The sequence below is a fragment of the Microcaecilia unicolor genome, chromosome 6, assembly GCF_901765095.1.
Source record: "Microcaecilia unicolor chromosome 6, aMicUni1.1, whole genome shotgun sequence".
Taxonomy (NCBI): Eukaryota; Metazoa; Chordata; class Amphibia; order Gymnophiona; family Siphonopidae; genus Microcaecilia; species Microcaecilia unicolor.
The window spans coordinates 279,898,871-279,921,706 of NC_044036.1; the positions used below are offsets into that span (position 1 = coordinate 279,898,871).

Below are 22,836 nucleotides of genomic sequence, written 5' to 3' on the forward strand. Positions count from 1 at the left end.
AAATTAAAGCCTGGCACGAGAGGGTACAAAAAGTGTAGCACAGCTAGGTGCAGTTATACTCAGCATGCACCCATTTTTAACATCTCCCTTCTGTGTCGCTGGGCTGTGCCTGATGCAGATTGTATGTATGTATGTATTTTCTGTCTTTGAACCATGGCCTCAGGGATGCAGACAGTCATGCTGCTCTCTTTCCAAAAGGTTTGGTTTTAGACCTTCCACAAAGTCCATTCGCACCACTCGTACACTTAGCAGATTCACAGAACTGTCCATTTCAACCCTTTTTAACATGCGCCTCATTTCACCAAGAAAGCAGGGCACCTGTTATATCTTCTTAAAGGTTTTCAGATTCATTCAAAAAAGTTTTCTAGCAGCAAAAATTATCAAAAGAGAATTAATACTCTTTCTTGTTTACCTTACACAGCCCCATGATATCAGAACTCAGGTGAGTACCTATTAACGACTGTTACTGTAAATTTCATTGACCCAAAATGGGCAGTACTATTTGAATGCAGAGAAGCTAGCGAGTGGACAGAGGTAACTAACTATGGCATTCTTTTCTTATTGTGGACAATCACCTCACCAAAACTACTGCAGCATTAAATCAGAAATAAACAGCCAACGTAAAGCGATAGCTTTGTATTCGATTTACCTAATGAACCCTTGAAAGCTAGTCACGTGTGTAACTAACCTTTAATTGGTGCTGTGTCTTACCAGCCTAATACAGGGCACCTGGTTCTTCAAAAATGGTCATTTCTATGAGTAGGTAGGTCCAGTGAAGAGCAGTCACTTGTAATTCTTGTGGCCATTCCTGTCCACATCGCCAAGTGGAATAATTCAGCAACTACATGCCTACTCAACATTTAATTGGAAGATTTTGAATCTTCAGTAAATGTAGTGTGATCCTTGCATTCTTTCAATTCTTCCAGTCTCAAGTTTCAATCAATGTTGAGGAATGTGAAGATACTAAAGAGGTGAAGGAACACTGGAATGTGAAACCAAGTCACAGGAACTCAACCTCGAGTGACCAGTCAGAACACCCCTTATTGCGGCGAAAAAGCATGCAGTGGGCACGCAGACTGAGCCGTAAAGGGAACAAGCACACACCCAAGACAGCAGAATGGATCAGCCAGCAACGGCTGAGCTTATACAGGAGATCAGAAAGGCAAGAACTTTCAGAGCTAGTGAAAAATCGAATGAAACACCTGGGCTTACCCACTACTGGCTATGGTAAGGAGCCATTTAGTTATATCTATGTTGTCGATAAATACGGGTTAACTTAAATGCGAGTTTACAATTTACTTTTGCTGCGAGTTGATCCAATTTTCTTTAAGCATGTGAAGTAACTTCATGCAATAGACTTTTGACACTGGCATGTCACCAAGTGAATAAAGTCCCTTAGATCTATTTACTCCTCCTGTGGGAAATCAACCCCAGCCATGAGTCAATAGATCTAAATTTGAAAGCAGACATAGAATTCACCTTCCATGCTTAATCTAGCACTGCAGGTATGCTAGAAGCCCATGCGTGCAGCAACATTCAGGTCCATTCATTTGTCATCATGCCATTTGAATTTTTAAGCTAAGGCTGTTACTCATCTATTAATAGAACAGTGCTCAAACTCAGTTTCAGAGGGATAGTAAATAAGATGAAAGGTGCAGCACTATACTATCTACAAATTCACTGGAATTAGCATACTCACTCAGTGAATAAATCCAAGGCTGGCACAAGGGTTTCTGCACCTTCAGCCAATTTTTCCTTTGGTGCCCACATCTTGGGGCCAAATCTTGTGGTATGAACCACTTTGATATGAGGACGGTAGCAGCTCATAGCAATCTGCTGATCAAGGGATAAACTGACATGTTCCCCCTACACACACACCAAGGCACCCAGAATTGAGAGGAGGACCTCCAAACCCCACAGTCAAAACACAAGAACAGAGAATACAACATATGCAAGGTATATGGGGGGAGGGGTCAATTCTTAAAGGGCACTTGGACATTCAGCATAGCACCAAATGTGCAAGTATCCTCTTGTAAGCATTTTTGGTGGAAATATACACATAATTTCAGACATCAGGAAATAGTGTTGCCCTGGAACGCCCCTTCCATGCCCTCGGTACATATATATTTTACAGGTGTAGGCCTCAGTATTGAGCCTCTCTACATGTAGCTTATCTGGACGTTATCTGGGGCATCCAGGCCAAATGCATAAGCTATGCATATAGGTATTACATGTACAGTACAAAGTATGCACATAAGTACATATTTAGCTTACATGGTGGGTATTTTCAGTGGCACAAAATACAGGTGCAGCACCACTGAAAATATGGCTAAGCTACATGTCTACTTACATGTATATTGACCTCAGTTAAAAAAAAAAAAGACTCTACAATGCTGTTTATATGCAGCAAAAATGGCGGCAGTTTAATTATATAGACGTACAACATTCTCTACACTACTCTCTGAGCCAGAATGGTGTGAAATAATCTACAAAAAAAACAAAGATGATGCAAGGTGCTCACATATCAAGGAACAAAAAAGAAAAGGCAAGAATCACAGCACAGTTTATAACAGCAAAATAAAATTATAACAGCTTTTATTTTGGTGTTATACACTAGCTCATGGTTCTCACTTTTTCTTTTTGGAACATATGATCTGTGTCCACAGAAACCTCCCCCACCGAGTGCACAGCAGAACCAGAACATTTCTCATAGAACACTGTTCTGGCATTATTCCTCTAATAGTACCAGGCATACTGAGAAGTAACAGAAAATCCTACAGAGTCACTCAGGAACTATGGAGCACATCTCCTATGCCATAATATCATCAATTTCCAAAATTCACACAACAAGGAACTAATCCAGAAAATGCAGCGCCATAAATATCAATACTGCTACTGGGAAAACTAATCACCGGATTACTGAAGATCTCTACATGGCAGCTCCATGCTAACAGAATACCTGGTCTCAGTCACATACTTAGAACATAGAAAGACCCTCAGAGAATACAGAATAGGTGACCACAAACTAACATAGAATTATATACACAACCTTGAATCGAATCCCCCAGGTGGCCATATTTTGTATTGAATATGACACCTTGTCATACTTATGAGACACAAAATTACAAGTAAATATGCTAGGTTTTAAACAATTATGGAAAATGAAGAAAAAACATTTTTAAAAATGAGCAAATTAAACTAAAAATCAAGCATGATTCCAAATCAAGGATCATTCTATAAGTATCAGTTACTTTGGAATGCATGCCACATGGACACGGCACTTTTCACAGACAGGCAGCTCCACAAACTTCCACAGTTTTGTTTCTATTGCCCTTCATAATCTGACATTTGCAGCTTCCCCCTAAGCTGTTCTTGATCAAGAGGTGCTCCCGGCCTACACTTTTAAGGAGATGTGATGCAGTCAAAACTCAAAGCTAACTGAAAGACAAACTCACATTAACATATCTTACAGGTAAAAAGTATTGTACGACACTGTTGCATTGATTGTAGCCAAATCAAAGATATTGTGGAAAATCTGGAATGGACATATGCAACTTCCCAGTTTCATATATTACTTTCAAGCCATCTGGATGGAGTGTGTTCAGTAGTCAAACATTTTTGTATACCTTTCTTTCATAAACAGTGAGAATGCAATCTCCATGCTTCATCACTATCAAGGTGTCATAGAGATTCACTTGAAAGTTTTCCACAAATAGTGGAACTTCTCTTCATCACTGATTTGCAGTCCCCTCAATGATTGTATTCTTGGTTGTCAACTTCTCATCTAGTTTCACTGAAGTTATCAAAAATTATCAGTAGTAACATTTCTTCCCTTGTTCAAGAAAGGGTCTAGAAGGTTGGGGACAAAATGTCCTGCAAGAAGCTGGTCAGCAGGTTTGTGATCATCTTTACCTAAGTAGGAGAAGCCATTCAAAGGTACTTGGTTTCAGTATTTGCTGTAAGCCAGAATTTGATTCCAAAATTATCAGGTTTGCTCACTCTGTACTGAATAAATTGACACCTTACTTTAATAGGAAAAAGCAACTATCAACCATCATATTTGCTCCTGGCTTGTAGCAAGCAATTTAATTGTCCATGAAATGGTTCTAGACTTCTGAAAAGTTATCTGTCTTAAGTTGAACTGATCTTGTCAATTTTTGGTTTAAGACCTACATATCATAAAATTTGCTGAAATCTATTTTGTGGCATTGTCTCAATGAAATATCTGGGTCCTCATAGAGTTGACCAAATACTTTTCATGGAAAAGCTATTTGGATTGTAGGCACCAGGGGCATATAAAATCACAATGAAGGCATCCAGTTGTCATCTTGGAGCTGTCTCCTTGCCTTAGTTGCAGTACACATTTTTATATGGCAGAGGATAGTTTCATTGATAAACAGCCACAATGCACTTTCCATACTGTCTCTGGAGGTGTTAAATTTATTAGAAATCAACAACTTTCCCACATCACACAATACAGATTGAGAAGTATTACAGAAATCAGTCTCACAGACTCCCATTTCACCCTAAAAAAGCCCCCAGTAAGATGGCTGAAATGTCAAAGGGGTCAATTTGATGCCTTCAGTTTTTCTAGGTGTGACTACTTACATCTTGGAAAGTACAATAGCTAGCCTCTTGAAACTTACATATGCGAAACACCAATGAGCAAGAAAAGCCAACGTAATCGACTCATAAATTAATTAAAAGTAAATAATCTAATTTTGTTAGGGGTCAAAATGACCCCGTGATAGTTGTAGTGTTAAAATTGCACATTTTCTGCATAGCAGCAATGAATTTCTGTGCCTAATAGGCTCTTCAAAGGAAGATCCCTCTCTATTGTGCTTTAGAAAATCAGTCCACCCTATCCGTAGGACCCCCACAAAATGATTACTGGTCTTTGTCTTACTCCTGCAAGATTTCTGAATTCTAATATCTCCAAACTAATGTTGAACGGGTAGAAGGAATATGAAAATTAAAGGATATGACATCCAAGTCACAGCTGCATGAGATCTCCTAGCAGCTCTCTCTAGCAAGATCAAGTATATGACTTAAATTCTGTGTGCGTCTGTCTTATGTGATGCCTTATGTGGAGTTTGCGGTACATACATTCTGCATGTAATCTATATATAGCCTCTACTGAATACATGGTGATGGTTCTCCAATTTAGACACATGAGGCCTACAAATAGAGGAAGGTGTGTGAGTTAATGCAGTGTTTCCCAAGTCGGTCCTGGAGTACCCCCTCGCCAGTCAGGTTTTCAGAATATCCACAAAGAATATGCATGAAAGATTTTCAGACAATGGAGGCAGTGTATGAAAATCAATCTCATGGATATTCATTGTGGATATCCTGAAAACTTGACTTGCAAGGGGGTACTCCAGGACCGACTTGGGAAACACTGAGTATGTAAGGACAGGTGGGGGGAGGGAGACATGAAAAATTGGTGAGGAAAAGAGGGCTAAGATCAATCAAGGAGAATGCAGTACAACCTATAGAGTCAACATTTTAAAAAATGGGTAGCAAAATGTTGTAAAAAGAAATGGAATGAATAACTGAATAACTCTTCCAATAGTTTGATGCCAAACACAGAGACGGTACAGCACAGCAAAAACTGTTATATAAATGTTAATATTAGTACTGCAAAAGTGGACCCTCAGTATTCATATAGACAATCACAGCACTCACTGGTGCAGAATCCAATATGGGATCTCACTCAGTGAAATACTAACTATCATTAGCTAACATCCCTGGGTACCACTGTAACAAACACCACACCGTATTCTGTGTTGCATCAAATACAAAAAATAGTGTATAAAACTGTGCACAAACTCAAGTGTTCAGAAAAACTGACTCAAAACAAAAATAGTCCAAATAACTTTCCTGAAATAGTGTCCAAATGGCAGGAAACAATCTAAATATATTGCGGATAGAAGGAGCCAACAAACTTCGTTTCGCTTCTTCTTCAGGAGTCTATTAATAGCAAACTTTCAAAAGTTTCAAGTTTATTGTAAGTTTACTACCCCGCCCTCTGGAATGCCTTCAGGGTGGCTTACAATCTAAAATTTAAGTAGAAAAAAAACAAAGTAAACAAAGAAGAAATTTAGACATGACTATTAGGGCAAGGGGAGAACTACAATAATTGATAGGACAGAAAGGGGAGTTAAAAACAAGGAACTTTGGCATTTTGGGGACATTTAATAGCTCGTTGGGTCTTTGTATCCGCAATATATTTGGATTGTTCTCTGCTATTTGGACACTATTTCAGATAAGTTATTTGGACTGCTTCTGTTTTGAGTCAGTTTTTCTGAACACTTGAGTTTGGGCCCAGTTTTATGCAATGTTTTTCGTATTTGATGCAACACCGGTAGTAGAAAGAAAATGGGGCAGGAATTTACTCTGGGATTCTTGAATGGATTGTGTGTGGGTATTAGGCTTGTAGAAGTACACTAGGAAAAGTGTGCAGGGGAGTTGGTAATAAAAGTGTGTGTGGGTGTAGGCATAAAGAGAGTGTTAGTTAAACCTGAAGAGGATTTGCGAGACAATAAAGATGGGAAAAAATGTGGTATAAATAAATTGGAGAAGGATCCGACAAAGATGGAAGAAACGTTGAGACTAATAGTGAGGATGCTAGGCTGAAGAGGAACAAGCTGGTGGAAAATCGAAGAACTGGAAAGGACTAGACCTGCAGGGAACAGAATGTATGAAGAGCAAGGGGACAACGGATTGGGAGAAGAGAGCTAAAGGAAAAAAAATTGGCTGGTGCAAGAATAACTCATAAACCTGCATGACCCAATGATTCACTCCTGCCTCTAAAACGCACATCATAGGTGCTGGTTATTGACTGATGTAGTCCACCCTCGTGACATCAATTAAAAAAGGGATTTTTTTTTTATCTGCTATAGCTAATGTACAAGATAAAAGAATTCCAGTCTTCAACAAATTAAAATCACTTTGAATGATACTTCCCCATTAACATGGGCACATGGAGCATGCATGCTGCATGGTAGGCAAACAGGTATTCATTAACCTACACATCATGCTGAAAACGCACGTTGCCATTCTTAGTCATGGCCATACCCAGAATGTGTATGCTTACATATGAAATCACTGATAGAACATTAGCCTGCTTTTCTTTTATACATTTTTTTTTTTGGCTCATCAACCACAGCAGCTTATCAGCCTGTCTCCTTTATTGCTTAAATCACTGCTTGCTGATATTTCTCTTTCTTTTTCTCCCTCTTTCTCTCTGTCTGTGCCCTTTTTCTGTATGTTCTATAGAGGATGTAGCAAATTTAACAGCCAGTGATGTGATGAATCGGGTAAACCTGGGATATTTGCAAGGTAAATTCTTCTCCCTGGGAGTGGAGCGTGGACTCGATGCACACAGCATTACGAGAACATGCCAGTTGACTCAAACTCACCTTGTACACTACTATTCTGAAACTTTGAAGACTTTTTTTTAAAGAAGGAAAACAAAGATTTTAGTTCAACTAATCTACCCCAGGATATTTACAAGGCAAAAGCAGATAGAGTGAAGGGTTTCTAAAATATTTAATTAGAACAAGTGCTTCAGTTTCTAGTTAAAAAGTCTGTACTGAATCAGAGCAACCTACGTTGTCCTACTTTAAGATGCCTGTATGGTCTACAAAAAGGTCTCCTTCCTTTCTTTTTGCTCCTCCCCTCAAAACATTCTGATAATTTAGGAGACCTCTCCCCCACCACACACACACACACACAACCACCACCACCAAGTAATCCACAGCCCTAAGCCATTATCCTTTTTTGTTATGATTCTTTTAATTTAGCCTAGGAACCTATTAGCACAGTTTACTGAATCCTGCAATGGCACCAGAACATGCATTACCACAGCTTTAAAAAGTATACATGTTAATGTACATAGTAATATGTGTTTCTAGCAGTAGCCATGCGTGACACTCCCTCCTACACCCCCCCCCCCCCCCCCCCCCCCAGAGCTGGAGAAAGAACCTCTTGATGCCCACTCCCTCATTCCTCCTTCCCTATAGGATAGTTGGTCAGAAAATAACCCAGATATTCTTGCCCTGCTGCACCAAAAGCCAAAATGGCACCAGATAACTCTGAGGCTTCCTTTGGCCTATAGGAGTCAAATCTGGAAGAGCCAGAACACTAAAACATGTTCAATGTTAAACTGTGACCGGGCCATTTTTAGTCTTGGGATCTTTGTTTCAAGTTGGCATGATTTGTAAAAGGAAGGGGAGGGCAGATTTTACTGCCCTGCTGCTTAAATTATAAACTGACATTTGCATTAGATGACAACATGAAAGTTCCTGCAGCTAGTACAAATCCCTGTAATATTCAGACAGAATTCTAAGAGCTTGCCCTTTCACGAGTAAATCCCCAAATGATTCTTTACATATTAACAATATGCTTCTGCTTGGAAAAGGAAACTTTTATCTAAATTTGACAGATATTTTTGAAAGACTATTTATCCATATAAACTTATGATCCTTAATAGGCAACATTTAAGGTGAAAGAAAAGATTAAATGAGAGATTTGAAACATTTGAATTTAAGATCTTAGACAGACTAGAATGAAGGTGAGAAGTTGGCATTTTCGTATGGTTGTGTGCTTCTTTAGTCAAGGCAGACCTTGAAATATGGATTCATGGAAGTCCCACAGACACATGGGCCAGTTGCACTAAAGGATTTTTCCCATCTTGCGTTTATGGGAAAAATTCTTAGTACAGAGAGCCCTATCGTATATTGCCAACTGGTTTGTCCTTATGTATTTCACATATGGTCAGATGTACTAAACATTTTCCCCATAGACACAAAATGGGACAGAATCCTTTAGGGCATCTGGCTGTTGACCATTCAAATAGGTGAGTCATGCAACTTTCAAATGTATCCAATTTCCTTGGATTCATAAAAGTAGTTTGTTTTACCTTACTATTGTTATGTGGTATATCTAAAAAAAAAAATCTAAATATTCTACTTGCATTTAATAATTGACCATGAATGTGGACATCCTAACACATTTATGGTGCCCAGCTTCAACAATTGGGTGTACTCTCGGCCAAGACATTTAAAACTATTACCTAAGGCAATATATTGAGTGGGTATGAGTGCTTTCATTTGGTGCATGATATCAACTGACAAAAGGCTTCTATCACTGGAAGGAATGCTTGCAACAAGTATAGGCCTTGCCTAGACCATTCCACAGTCATCCTGTTTAAATTCACACTCATAACCATGTAAAGGTTTGTCATGACAATGTTCCCATTGCTGCATTCTTTGCACTGGCACCATTTGCTGTCAGCCGAGTTAAAATACAAATGGTTTTACGGCATCTGGAAAAAAATATCCTACTATCTTAATGCAAACACTGCCCTGTTTTATTCCACATTCATCCCACTGCCATCTCTTTAAACTTAACTTGTACAGTCTACACTGTCACTATTTTGGTCTAAGAATCATGCAGGGCATCTCTACCATAAGAGCAATTCCGGTTGCAGGAAGCAGTCAGATTGTTTAACAAGCCATCATCATTTTTCCACATTAGCACCGAACAGCAAGTATCTTAAATCTACATGGTCTAGAACAGCAGGAATGGCATTTATAATGCAAGAACGCACACAGCAAGCTACAAATTAACCCCCCTGTTTACAAAGCCGCACAGCAATGCAGACATAGCCCACTGGTAGCTGCTAGCATGACTTTGTAAAGATGGAGCAATTTAGAAGTTTGACAAAGTTCTATTTGTCTGGAACAACACAGGTTTAAAAAAAAATCTTTTACTGAAATTAAGTCAAAAACATAAAAGTAGCTGCTTTCTGCCTGTTTCTCACATATGAACATCCTTCTGCCTCCTGAATATTAGTTGCACATGAGCTTGGTCAGGAAAGATGCATTGCTACATAAAAATGAATACATTTGCCCTCTGTCCAGTATACCTTCCCCTGTGCAATAGTATTGTCCAAACTAGGCTGTACGACTTCCCAGGCCACTGCAATACGCTTTCCCATCCGGGAAGGATTAAGTCATTCTCAAGATAGGTGGTTGAAAAAAAAAAATTAAGAAAAAAAATTTAAGGGCCCTGTTTACTAAACCGCGTTATAGGCGCATTAGCATCTTTAACGTGCATTAAACATGTATGTGCATTCAACATGTAGGCACCTACAATATCACTATAGGCGCCTACATGGTAGGCGCATGCGCTAATTGTAGGCATGTTAAAAACGCTAAGGCGCCTTTGTAAACAGGGTTCTAAATTTGGCAAAGAAAACAGAACAAGTAGCATGCAAACCTGTGGACACTCTTCTCAATGGATTTTTACTTTCAGTTCCTAAGGTAAATCTTGTTGTTGTTTTTTTAAGTACAGAATTATTGCCATACTGGGAGAGACCGAAGGTCCATCAGGCCCAGTATCGTGTTTCCCTTCACTAAATCCATGTTAGATTTGTCTCATTAATCCATGCTTTTGAATATGCTCTGTAATTTTGTTCTTTATAATAGTCTCTACCATTTTGCCCTGCACTGACGTCAGGCTCACCAGTCTATAATTTCTCGGATCACCTCTGGAACCTTTTTTAAAAATCGGCGTTACATTGGCCACCCTTCAATCTTCTGGTACTATGCTTAATTTTAAAGATAAATTACATATTACTAACAATAGTTCTGCAAGTTCATTTTTCAATTCTATCAGTACTCTGGGATGAATACCATCCAGTCCAGGAGATTTGCTACTCTTCAATTTGTCAAATTGTGCCAATACATCTTCCAGGTTTGTAGAGATTTCATTCAGTTTCTCTGACTCATCAGCATTGAATATCTTTTCTGGCACCAGTATCTCTCCCAAATCTTCTTCAGTGAAGACCGAAACAAAGAATTCATTTAATCTCTCCACTATGGTTGTCTTCCCTGAGTGACCCTTTTACACCTCGGTCATCTAGCGGTCCAACCAATTCTTTTGCCGGCTTCTTGCTTTTAATATACCTAAAAAATTTTTACTTTCTGTTTTTGCCTCCAAACGCAATCTTTTTTTCAAAGTCCCTTTTTGCCTTCCTTATCAGCGCTTTGCATTTCACTTGCCATTCCTTATGCTGTTTCTTATTATTTTCAGCCAGATCATTTGTCCATTTTCTGAAGGATTTTCTTTTAGCTGTAATAGCTTCCTTCATCTCAGTTTAAAAAAAAAAAGCTCATTGTCTGATGGCTGGACAAGAGCATGGGATTTGGCAAACAATATGCAGTCTAGCTTTTAACGAGCTCTAGTATCTGGCAATCAAAATTTAATGATCACTTTTGTGCTGTGGTATTATTAGAAAGCCTTGTACAAGATACAAAATCTGGCAAGCATGTTTGTTAAGTGAAATGCATTTGTGTTTCTTTTGGAAGCAGCCATGGTTGCCAAGGAAGGCCTTACAGCAAACAGGCAACAGTTGGTATGGCATTCACATATCTGCCTTTTCCATTTTCATGTATTCCATCCATTTTCCATCTTGTACAGCACATAGAAATGAAATTGAACAGACTTGCTGGGCACTGCAGTTCTTAGCTGCCAGGACAATCTGTCTCATAATACTGCCTAAAGGCCAACCAAAGATATTAACCCAATGGCTGCTCAGCAGTTCTAGGAATCAGCCACATGTATATATATGTACAAATCTGAAGCTCCTGGAGATGGAACAGCTGTAACTTTGTTAATGCTGCACATTTAAATGTTAATGAAAAAAGACGAAACACACATTTCTCCAAGGACAAACAGGTCAGTTGTATTCTCACAGCTGGGTGATAGTCATCCGATGGAGCCCGATGCAGATCCTGACTAGCAAGATTATTATAGAACTTTTTAGTAGCGTCCCACTGTGCATGTGCTGGTGCCTTCCTGCCTGATGCAGGAGTGAGGGTCCCTTGGTCTTCGTTTTTCTGTGGAGCAGGAAGAACATGTCATTGTGTTCTTTTTTCAGTGCAAGATTTTCTCTAATCTGTAGTGCCTTCCTATGCAGGTATTTTTCTCTGTTGGTTATTTTTTTTCCTTACCCCTAATTTTCTTTTCCTTTTTATTTTTTTGTAGTGTTTTCAACTTTTAAAGTTTCGTTTCTTTTAGGCTGGAGCACCGTCCTCAAATTTGAATGCTGTCCTTTTTACTGTTCATAATTGAGGAATTTAATTTGGCCATGATTTTCTTCATGATGTCTAAGAAGATCCCGTGGCTTCAAAAGGTGCGCCCAATGTAATTTGGTGATTTCCATGATGGACCTGCACAGTTGCATCAGGTGCCTTAGGCCGGACCATGAGCCTAACTCTTGTTCTCTCTGTTCGCAAATGCAGTTGAGGACACAGAGGGCATGGCAGGTTCAACTGGAGAGACTTCTTGGCTCTTCAAAGGCTGGTACATTGACATCAGCACTGGAAGCATCAATTTTGATGGCTGCTAAGACTGTCTACCACTGGGAGTGCATCAAGGTGGTTTCCCCACCTCTCAACATCGGGTGCTGAAAGTAGGCCCAGGGACCAGTCAGCATTGGAGCCGATACAGAGAGTGCATGTGGGGTTTAATGTTGTCCTTGTTGGAACTGAAGGACTGCAGGGGAAGCCCAAGAACAATACACATCAGTCCTCATCAACGTACAGTGTCAAGAGCTCTAGGGTATTGGCATCACCAGCACCCAAGAAGCACCAGCACAAGGAAGCGCGCTCCCCCTCTTTGGAAGACATGCCAGTGCACAAGTCTCTGGGCAGCCAGATCCCTGCTTCCAGTTTGGCAGCGACGCCTTCTCTGTCCCAGCTCCCCCACATTTGTCAATTCCTACCTTCAATGAGCAGTTCTGATCCCATACTCAGGGAGGGTGTGGTGCAGATGCTGCAGTTTCAACTTGCTCAGGCATCGAGGGTGTTTGCACCAACTGAAGATCAGCCCCAGATTCTTCCTGAAGCTCCATCCTTGCCTTTGGAGAGATCATCGACATGAGTACATCAAAGGGTGTCAACGTCATCAACAGCACGTGCAATACCACTCTTGACATTGGGGGAGGAAGCTTCACTGGAGTCTGAGTGTAGGGCTGTACCTCTGCGCTCATCAGGGCATGGATGTAGTTCCACTCAGTCAAGACAGACACAGACTCATTCGGTCCAATCAGAGTAAGGTGAGGAGTCTGAATGGGACTACTCATGGGATTCAGAAGACTACCCTCATTATGATTCTTTTGACTCTCCGCCATGGGTGTGAGGATGCACAGATTATCATGGCTGTGTGTCTCCGATCTAGAACCAGTGGTCAAGGAGAGGCTGGCGGACATGCCTTGCCAAGGAAGCAATCTTTTTAGTGATAAGGTAGAGGATGTCACTGACTTCATAAAGAAGCATACTGATACCATCCAAACCCTATCTCGGCACCCTCCAGCTGCAACCTCTTCATCTCGGAGGTTTTTGAGTCGGCCTAGTTGGTGACTGTACTACTCTCAAAGGCCTAGGTTTTTGCTGCCTTCTCACTCTGCCCATAACCCCCAGGCCCAGTGTTCTCAGTTTTGCCAGTCCCGACCTCAGAAGTCCCAGTTGGCTCCCCAATCAAAGCAAAGGGCGAGCTTTTGACTAGCTCCAGGACAGCATATACAGACTCAAAGTAACCATCCTGTTTGGCCTACCAGTAGGGGGGAAGCTAATATTTTCCACTACATTGGTTCCTCATAACCTCCGAGGAACTGGTGGGTTCTTCAAATAGTCCATCTCAGTTGCGCCCTACATTGGCATCGAAGACCACCAAATTGCCCACTGAGAGCATTATTCATCAGGTCTTGGCACAAGCAGATACTTGTAGAGGAAATCTCCACACTTTTACAGGCCAATGTTGTTGAACCCGTGCCATCAGGGGAAGAAGAGAAGGGATTCTAGTGCAAGTAATTTCTTGTGCCCAAAAGACAGGAGATTTCACTCCATTCTAGACCTAAGGGCCCTGAACAAATTCCTTGTCAAAGAAAAGCTAAAATGATTTCCCTGGGCACTTTCTTTCCCATGATTCAGGAAAAAGATTTGCTATGCTCTCTGGACTTAAAAGGATGCCTATACCCACATTTTGATACTTCCCAGTCTCAGGAAGTATCTCAGATTCTGAATAAGGAAACAACAGTACCAGTATCACATTCTGCCTTTTGGCCTTACATCAGCTTCCAGGGTATTCACCAAGTGTCTAGCAGTAGTTGCAGCATATTTGCGCAGACCGGGAGTGTGTGTGTTTCCCTCTCTGGACAATTGGCTGGTCAAGAGCACATTGCAGCATGGAGCAACAAAGTCAATGCATCTAATTATTCAGATGTTGGAGTTATTAGGGTTCATCATAAACTACCCAAAGTCTCACCTTCTCCCGGTCAAGCAATTAGAGTACATAGGAGCCCTGTTTGATACACTGCAGGCTCAGGCTTTTCTCCCACAAATGAGAGCAGAGACCTTAACAGCATGGCCTTGCAGGTCCAAAGCAGCAAGCAGGTCATAGCTCGGCACATATTGTACATGTCACACCCGTGGCACAGCTCCATTTCAGAGCAGCCCAGTGGACCCAGGTGGCTGGAAATCTAGTGGATGTAATCTATATTCCACCAGAGTCAACTCATGTCCTTCTCTGGTGGACAAATTTGACTGTGGGACTACCATTCCAAATTTCACCTCCTTAGAAGGTGCTAACAATGGATGCATTCAACCTGGGATGGGGAGCTCACATAGATGGGCTTTACACCCAAGGAACTTGATTTGCTCAGGAAACAGATCTCCCTATCAACTTCCTTGAGCTGAAGGCCATTTTAACGCTCTAAAGGCTTTCAGAGATCGGTTACACAACCAAATTATTTTCATTCCGATAGACAACAGGTTGCAATGTCTTATGCAAACAAGCAGGAGGGTACAGGATCCTACCCTTTGTGTCAGGAAGCAGTGGGGATGTGTCAGTGGGCTTATGGTCCTCCAAGCCACATACCTACCAAGAAAGGACAATTGCCTGGAAGACAGACTGAGCAGGGTTTTGCAATCCAAGAGTGGTTTCTCAATATGGGCATACCCTGCAAGATCTTCCAAGAGTGGGGCACCCCCTTGGTGGATCTTTTTGCCACTAATCTCAAAGTCCCCCAGGTCTGTTTCAAGCTCAGATCACATGGTAGACTAGTGTCAAATGCCTTTTACCTACATTGAGGAAAGGGTCTTCTATATGCATTATCCTCCAATACTTCTCATAGAGACCTTGATGAAACTCAAACAAGACCAAAGAACTATGATCCTAATTGCCCCTTAGTGGCTGAGGCAGATCTGGTTTCTTCTTCTGGAGTTGTCCTATGAAGATCTGTGGAGATTGGAGTATTTTCCAACCCTCATCACACAGAATGAGGGATCCCTTCTGCTTCCCAACCTTCAATCCCAGGCCCTTACAGCTTTGATGGTGAGAGCATAGAATTTGAATCCTTAGATTTTCCAGAGGGTGTTACTCACATCTTGCTAGCTTCCAAGAAACACTCCACTAGGAGGTGTTACTTTTTAAGTGGAGGTGGTTTGCCATCTGGTATGAAGGCAAGACCTGAGATCCTATCACTTGTCCTACACAAAAACTGCCTGAATACCTCCTGCACCTCTCTGAGTCTGGTTTGAAAAACAACTCTGTAAGAATTCATCTAAGTACAATTAGTGCTTATCATCACTGTGTGGGAGGGTAAGCTCATGTCTGTACAGCTTCTAGTTGTTCGCTTCATGAGAGGTTTGCTATTGACAAAGGTCCCTATCATGGGATCTTAACGTTGTTCTCACCCAGCTGATGAAAGCTCATTTCAAGCCACTTGATTCCTGTCATCTGAAGTATTTGATCTGGAACGTTGCATTTTTGGTGGCGGTCACTTCAGATCACAGGGTCATAGAGCTCCAGGCCCTAGTAGCTAATCCACCTTACACTAGGTTTTACCACAATGGAGTTCTCCTCACACACCCTAAGTTCCTTCCTAAGATAGTGTCTTTGTTCCATCTTAATCAGACTATTGTTCTGCCAACATTTTCCAAAAACCACATGCCCATCCTGGCGAGAGTGTACTGCATACCTTAAATTGCAAGCAAGAACCACCAAAAAGTATTTCCAGGTCAAATACTTCAGATTGCAAGCAAGGGAGCTGGGTGGATTGTCTATGGGCTTTAGTTCACTCCTATCTGGTGCAGACTAAAGCCCATAGATAGCCTATTCAGCTATTTGTTTCTTTTAACCCAAACTGGATGGGGGTAACCATTGGCAAACACGCACGTTCTAATTGGCTAGCAGATTTCATTATGCCCAGGCTGGGCTGACTCTAGAGGGTCATGTCAAGGCTCATACTGTCAAAGAAGAAGAGAAAAGACGAAAAGAAAAGAAGTAGAGAGTGTGACACAAGCTTCAATACAGGGAGTGTCTGTCACAATTCCTTTATTGCACTAAAGACCCGACATGGGGCCGTGTTTTGACAGTAAGAACCGCCTGCCTCAGGGGTCAAAAATACAATATCTGTGAAAAAGTATATATACATACAATAAACATGATTGAATTTAATAACATATTTAAAACGAAGCATTGTATAAGTATAAAAATATACACAAAAATATAAATGATTAAGAGTTGTCTTCATATACATAAAAAACCAAAGGGTGTCTTATAGATGGATAAACAGGCATTAACGTGCATTATGAAATCAAACATTTGTCTGCAAAGTGGCATCATATGAATGTAGCCAGGAATATGCATGTGTGAAGGGCGTAGAAGAAAATGGTGCTTAAAGAAGAGCAGTTGAAATGAATGAGTCAACTGACCTGCTGCTGAATGAATTAGAAATCAATGGTGCCTAAAAGAAATTGTGTTGAATACTGTTAACACAAGGATAAATATGAAATGAGAAAGAACACTGAACTATTGAAATAGTAGTGTGCTATATAAAACACTGCTGATGTAATAAAGAAACTTAATAAACAAGATTACCAATATAAAACGGTTTGTAAAACCGGTTTCTAAAACTGGAAAAACAGATGAGAAAAACCGGATAATTAAAACCAGTAAAAAGCGATTCTGCAAGATGCACTAATCCTAAAAAAGGAACTATAATCCACTGATGTACTGCTCTGTATAAAACCATATTGTTGAAGTATCACTTACAAAATGCATTCTATGTGTATTATAAAAATGTGCCGGCTGAAAAAACAAGCAGAATGCTGTTTAAAAATGCCCGTTTTAAAAAGCCAGTATTAAAAATATAGAGGTGTTTCCCAGCCAAACTGTCAGAGCCATGGCTATGTCGGTAACCCACTTGAGGCCTATCCTCCATAGAGGAGATTTTGCAAAGCTGCAACGTGGTCATTTGTCCACAGATTCACCTCTCATTATTGCCTTGAGCAGGATACCCAACGTGACAACCAGTTCGGGCAGTTAGTCCTGAGGAATTTGTTCGGTGTCTAGAATCCAACTCCATCCCCACTTCCCCCTAGGCCCAGTTTTCTTCAGTTCCAGGCTGCACTTTCAAAACTAGTATGTAAATAGTTTCAGGTTCATTGTCTTTCAGGCCTCAATGTTTCGAGTCTCTATTGTCCTAACCTTGTTTTCGGTGAGCCTGGTAACTAGGGATTCCCAGCTGTGAAAATACAACTAGCTTGCTTGTCCTCGGAGAAAGCAAAGTTACTCACCTGTAGAAAGTGTTCTCTGAGGACAAGCAGGTCAAGTATTCTCACATACCCTCCCACTTCCCCTTGGTGTTGTATGTCTGAGGGAACCATGCTCACATATCAGGTGGGAAGGCACCAGCACATGCACGGTGGGACGCTGCTAGAAAGTTCTTTAATAATCTCAGTAGTCAGCATCTTCACCAGGCTCCGTTGGATGACATGACCCAGCTGTCCTTGGAGAACACCAGCTACAGTTAAGTAACTTTGTTAAACAAGATCAAGCACTAACATGGGAAAATACATTATAATAAGTCATCTGAACATTAATTACGGCTAACAATTGCACAGAAAAAAACAAAAAAGAATCAGGTAAAGTGAAATGCAGCAACACAAAAATAAATATGTAAACATAAGGAGACTGTCCTCAGTGTTACAACAGACAAAAGATCTTCTTGCTATAATATAAAATACAGGTTTCCCCTAGGAAAGAGACTCAAAAATGATCAAAAATAGATTCTGAACTGTATTTGGGATTATGCTTAGGCCAGGAGACAAAGAATGAACTTTAAATGTTCAACATCGCCCCTATCGGGGCTACAGAGTACTATCTCAGTAGATAATATATACTTGCCATCAAGCAATGTATGAAGAATGGTCTTAAGGCTGCTCAAATAGTACTTTAAACCAGCATACTATTTTTCATTTGATATAAAGAAAAGGGCTGCCATCCCTAAGGTTAGCTGTATTTCACACATGCTATATATCAAGGGGGTGAGAGCAGTGTATTCAGCAGAGAATAAACAGCTCTGGAAATGAAATCTGCAGTTATAACATGGAAACAATCTCTTGCTCTGAGCAGAGGCCCAGATATGATACACGAGCCATTTTTGCCCATTTTTAATATCATTGTTTCTGAGGAAAACCTGTTTATAATTGTAAGTAGCTTTATGGATGCTTTCTACACTAAAAATATATGCTAGGATGCGGGATGAACTCTTACAAAATAAATATTGTATATACTGTTATACTCTTCGACTTTCAAAAGCTGGTGTTGTTTTTAATTGGTTCACTTTCTTTTGCAGGAGCTTTAATCCTCCTGTATTAATTATTAATCATGATCATTACATCATCACATCTGTACTGAGAATGGGTGGCAAGGTAATAAAGCCCTCTGTGCTCTATGCAGTGCTTCTCAAACCTCTCCCAGAGCACATTTAGTCAGCTTTTCAAGATTAATGTAATGAATATGCATGAGAGAGATTTGCATATATGAGAATATTTGGCTAGATATGTCTTTATGAGAGGGTTTGAGAAGCACTGTCACATAGGTCCTCAGTTTCAGCTCGAAGATCAAAGAGGGACAGTCCTTAAGCTCACTTCTCAGATCCAGCAGTTTCACTCGTGCGAAAAGGAAATATAGAGTGAAAAGAACCCAGAGTATGGGGTCATAGCTACATAACAGGCCTGCAAAAGCATTCAGAACATTATCAGCCATATTTTTTACAATTTAAAATTATCAATACACATGGCTCTGTTTAGCTGTATTATACAGTACTTTAGGAAAATTTATAATACACATTTCACTCACTCACATATATATTCTGAACTTCCTCTCAGTTTATTACTTATATAATACCTCTTAAAGCTGTAGTAAGTAAAGAATTCAACACAGATTATATCACTTCATTTTTGACTATCATTCCCATCATAACTCTAGGACAATTGCCATATAAGTCACGATAAAGGCTTGCTGTTCCTGCTCTGAGTTGAGGAGATACACTGACAGTATTGTACACTTGACTCCCTCTATATGGATAAAAGCACTACAAATTAAAAACAAATCATGCAAAGAAACAAATGTAACAAAGCAGCTCTATCTTGAACAGTGATAAATGATACTAAAAGAACAGTTCTGGTTATTATTTCATCTACTGTTCTTTCTAGTATTTCAGTCACGGTACCCGGTCAAAATAAACCTGACAAAAAATCTCCAAACATAATAGACCCTGACATAACAGCCAGTGTCAAAACGGTCTGCCCACAATATAACCCTTGAGACGTTAGCCCCCCCGACAAAAGGGCCCAATCAGACTGCCCAGAATACGGGACTGCATTTTTTTTCCTAATAATCTTACCTTGCCAATCAGGATAAGATTGGTAAGACTATGAAAATGATGACAATATTGGTTTTTTTTTTGTTTTCTGTTTTTTTTTTTTAATTAGCATGTTGATGGAAGAATAGTTTCTTTAAATAGCAGAACAGATCATGAATACCAGTTTGTAGCTATATAATTTTGTTTATTTATATATGCTTTATGCAATTGAATGCTGGTAGGAGTCTTTATCAGTGAAGATTTCAGTTGTAGTTTATTATATTTTTTGTGATGTGTTATTTTTTTCTTAGGGGGCTGTTTTGTGTAGAGGCTATTTTGTCAAGGGTTGTTTTGTGGGAGGGGCCCTTTTGTCAAGGACTATTTTGTTAGGGTGTGAAATGTCAAGAGTTATTTTGTTACAAGGCTGTTTTGTCGGGGGGTTTTTTCTCGGGGTTCTTTTGTCAGGGCTCTTATGACTGGGTACCTTCAGTCACATTCAAATGATTTGATTATATGTCTACAGTAGAGGCTTCACCAGGAGCAAATGCCTCTGTAGGAGCAGCAGTAGGAATATAATAAATACATCTTGGGTTTTTTTCACATGAAGGATTGTAAAGTTTTTTGGGAGGAAAAACATATCAGTTTTTCCTGTTGTATCAAAATGGACTCAGATTAGAAGGAAGAAATTTCTTTTTCTATGTCAGCAACTACTTGCTCTGGAAGCTCAATTTCAAATTCAAAATCCTTGGAAATGCTTTACTTGCATCATAAAATATGTAAGAATTGTTCACGTCTCAGTTATAACATTTTATTCCGGGTAAAGGGTCTCCAACATTGTCACCTTAGAATGTGCCATGCTGTCACTTTTGAATATAATTGGCTTGCTAATTGCTGTTTCCTTTTTCTTTATTTTTTTCCTATTTCCTCTGGAATTTCTCCTTGCCCTCTGCCTTAATGTGGACTATATAAAGAGGGGCATTTTCGATATGATGTCTAAGTCCGACTTTGGACATTTTGCAAAAAAACTTCCAAAATCTGAACAGGAAAGAAGGTCATTTTCAAAAAAGAAAAACATCTATCTTTTGTTTTCAAAAATACTGTTTTGAACAAGGTTTTGTGATTTGGATGTTTTGTTTTTTGGTCCATTTTCAAAAAAAAAAAAAAAAGTGCAAAACACACAAAATCAAGCCATTGGGATGTAGGAGGAGCCAGCATTTTTAGTTGACTGGTCCTCCTGACATCCCAGGACAGCAATAGGGCACCCTAGGGGGCACTGCAGTGGCCTTCATAAAATGCTCCCGGGTACACATCTCACCATTGTTTCCTTATCTTGTCTGCTGAGCCCCCCTCCACCCCCGCAAAACCCACTACCCCCAACTGTACACCACTACCATAGCCCTTACGGGTGAAGGGGGCACAGAGAGTTTCTGGTGAGTTTTGGAGGGCTCACAGTTTCCTACACAAGTGTAACAGGTAGGGCAAGGTAGGAGCATAGGTCCACCTGTCTGCAGTGCACTGCATCCAACACTAGACTACCTGCATGCTGTTCTAATGGACTTGAGTATAACATCTGAAGCTGGCATAAGGCTGGCAAGTAATGTTTTTCATCACATTTTGGGGGGGAGGGGTTAGTGATCACTGGGGGAATAAGGGGAGGTCATCCCTGATTCCCTCCAGTGGTCATCTAGTTATTTAGAGCACCTTTTTGTGCATTATTCATTATAAAAACAGGTCTAGCTCAAAACGTCTTAGTTTTAGTCCTGGAAGGTTTGGTTTTGTTCCATTATGGCTGAAAAACATCTAAATCTTAGGGACGCCCAAGTCCCAGCCTGAACATACCCCTGACACCCCCCCCCCCCCCTTTTGAGATTTGGACACACTTCTGACGGACTTCATGGAAAAACGTCTAGAAATAGGTTTTGAAAATACTGATTTGGACGTTTTTGTGAGAAAAACATCCAAATTCTGCTTTATGCCATTTTTTAGACATTTTTGTGTGTTGAAAATGAGCCCAAAAGTGGATTTAGAATTTTGTCTTTATTTTACCTTACTTATTAATCTTTGCATGTGAACTCCACTGTTCTTATTCAAGTATGTTCTTTGATTGAAATTTTGAATTATGTGTAAACACAATTTTTTTAATAAAAATTATGTAAAATTCTACAAAATTAATATCCCCTACCCACCTCAGCAGTGAACTTCCACCCTGCTGTCTGCAACTAAGAGGAGTTTTTACAAATAGTTAACACACAAACTGAAATTCTTACTATTAAACACCAAGTCCAGATTTATGAAGCATTTGAAGAGTCTTACCTATTGCTGCCGCCAACTATGTATCCAATGGAAAAAAAAAACCCAAACTCAACAAGCCTATGTACTAAAAAATAATAATAAAAATGGCTGTTGGATATTTTCAAAAATAGTAAAGAGGATCATCAGTCAGTATGCAAGACTGCAGCTATTGTAATTATCTGTTTTATTATGGAACATAATTTTGTCCAAATAGTTCAAATAATGCAAATTAAAATGTCCAAACCTTCAAGCATGTACCACCAGAAAAGCCTTTGGACAACAAAGTATGTGCTTGGCTAAGCATATTTCCACTTTGTGTATTTCTGCCAGTTTATAAACCCCTTTCAATACTCCTAGACTGTTTACGTTGAAAGATGACCCAAGGACCAGAATCTGACCTTCTGATTGCCTAACTTTCACTGTTCCGACTCAGCATTTTGAAAATTAATTTGGATTTTTTTTCCATAGCCTAATGGTATAACCAGCATTCATATTGTATTTAGTAGATGCTAATCCAAAAATTAGTTCCAATTTTCAGAATCTTTTCCCAGTGGAACAATTGTCTTTGTGTTCATGGATGGTGGCTTGCTTTCTTTTAGGTCATCACAAGGAAATAATTGCCTAAATGAGCACTGAGCTCAAACTACTAGGTTCTCTTCAAATTAATTGCCTACTTGAAGCTGCTTACATATGCCAAAATCCTCCATAGATATCATGAAGTTACTATTTTTGACAAAGGGGTGTGTTGGCTGCTGCATAAAAAGTGTTCATGAATTGTCCTGTAGCAGTCAGAAATGTGCCCCCCCCCCCCCCCCAAACACACA

At 40.0% G+C, this 22,836-nt stretch overlaps 1 protein-coding gene across 2 annotated transcripts in view; it reads left to right on the forward strand.

Moving 5' to 3' along the window:
• The window catches only part of KCNT1 (potassium sodium-activated channel subfamily T member 1), a 418,934-nt gene that overhangs the window by 392,178 nt on the left and 3,920 nt on the right, over positions 1-22,836 (forward strand). Inside the window, exons 28-30 of one of the 2 annotated variants that reach the window (XM_030207586.1) lie at positions 422-442; positions 927-1,227; positions 7,279-7,341. In XM_030207586.1, the coding sequence (XP_030063446.1) occupies positions 422-442; positions 927-1,227; positions 7,279-7,341 (385 nt within the window). The remainder of the gene's footprint in view (positions 1-421; positions 443-926; positions 1,228-7,278; positions 7,342-22,836) is intronic. The other variant, XM_030207584.1, reaches the window with a different exon arrangement.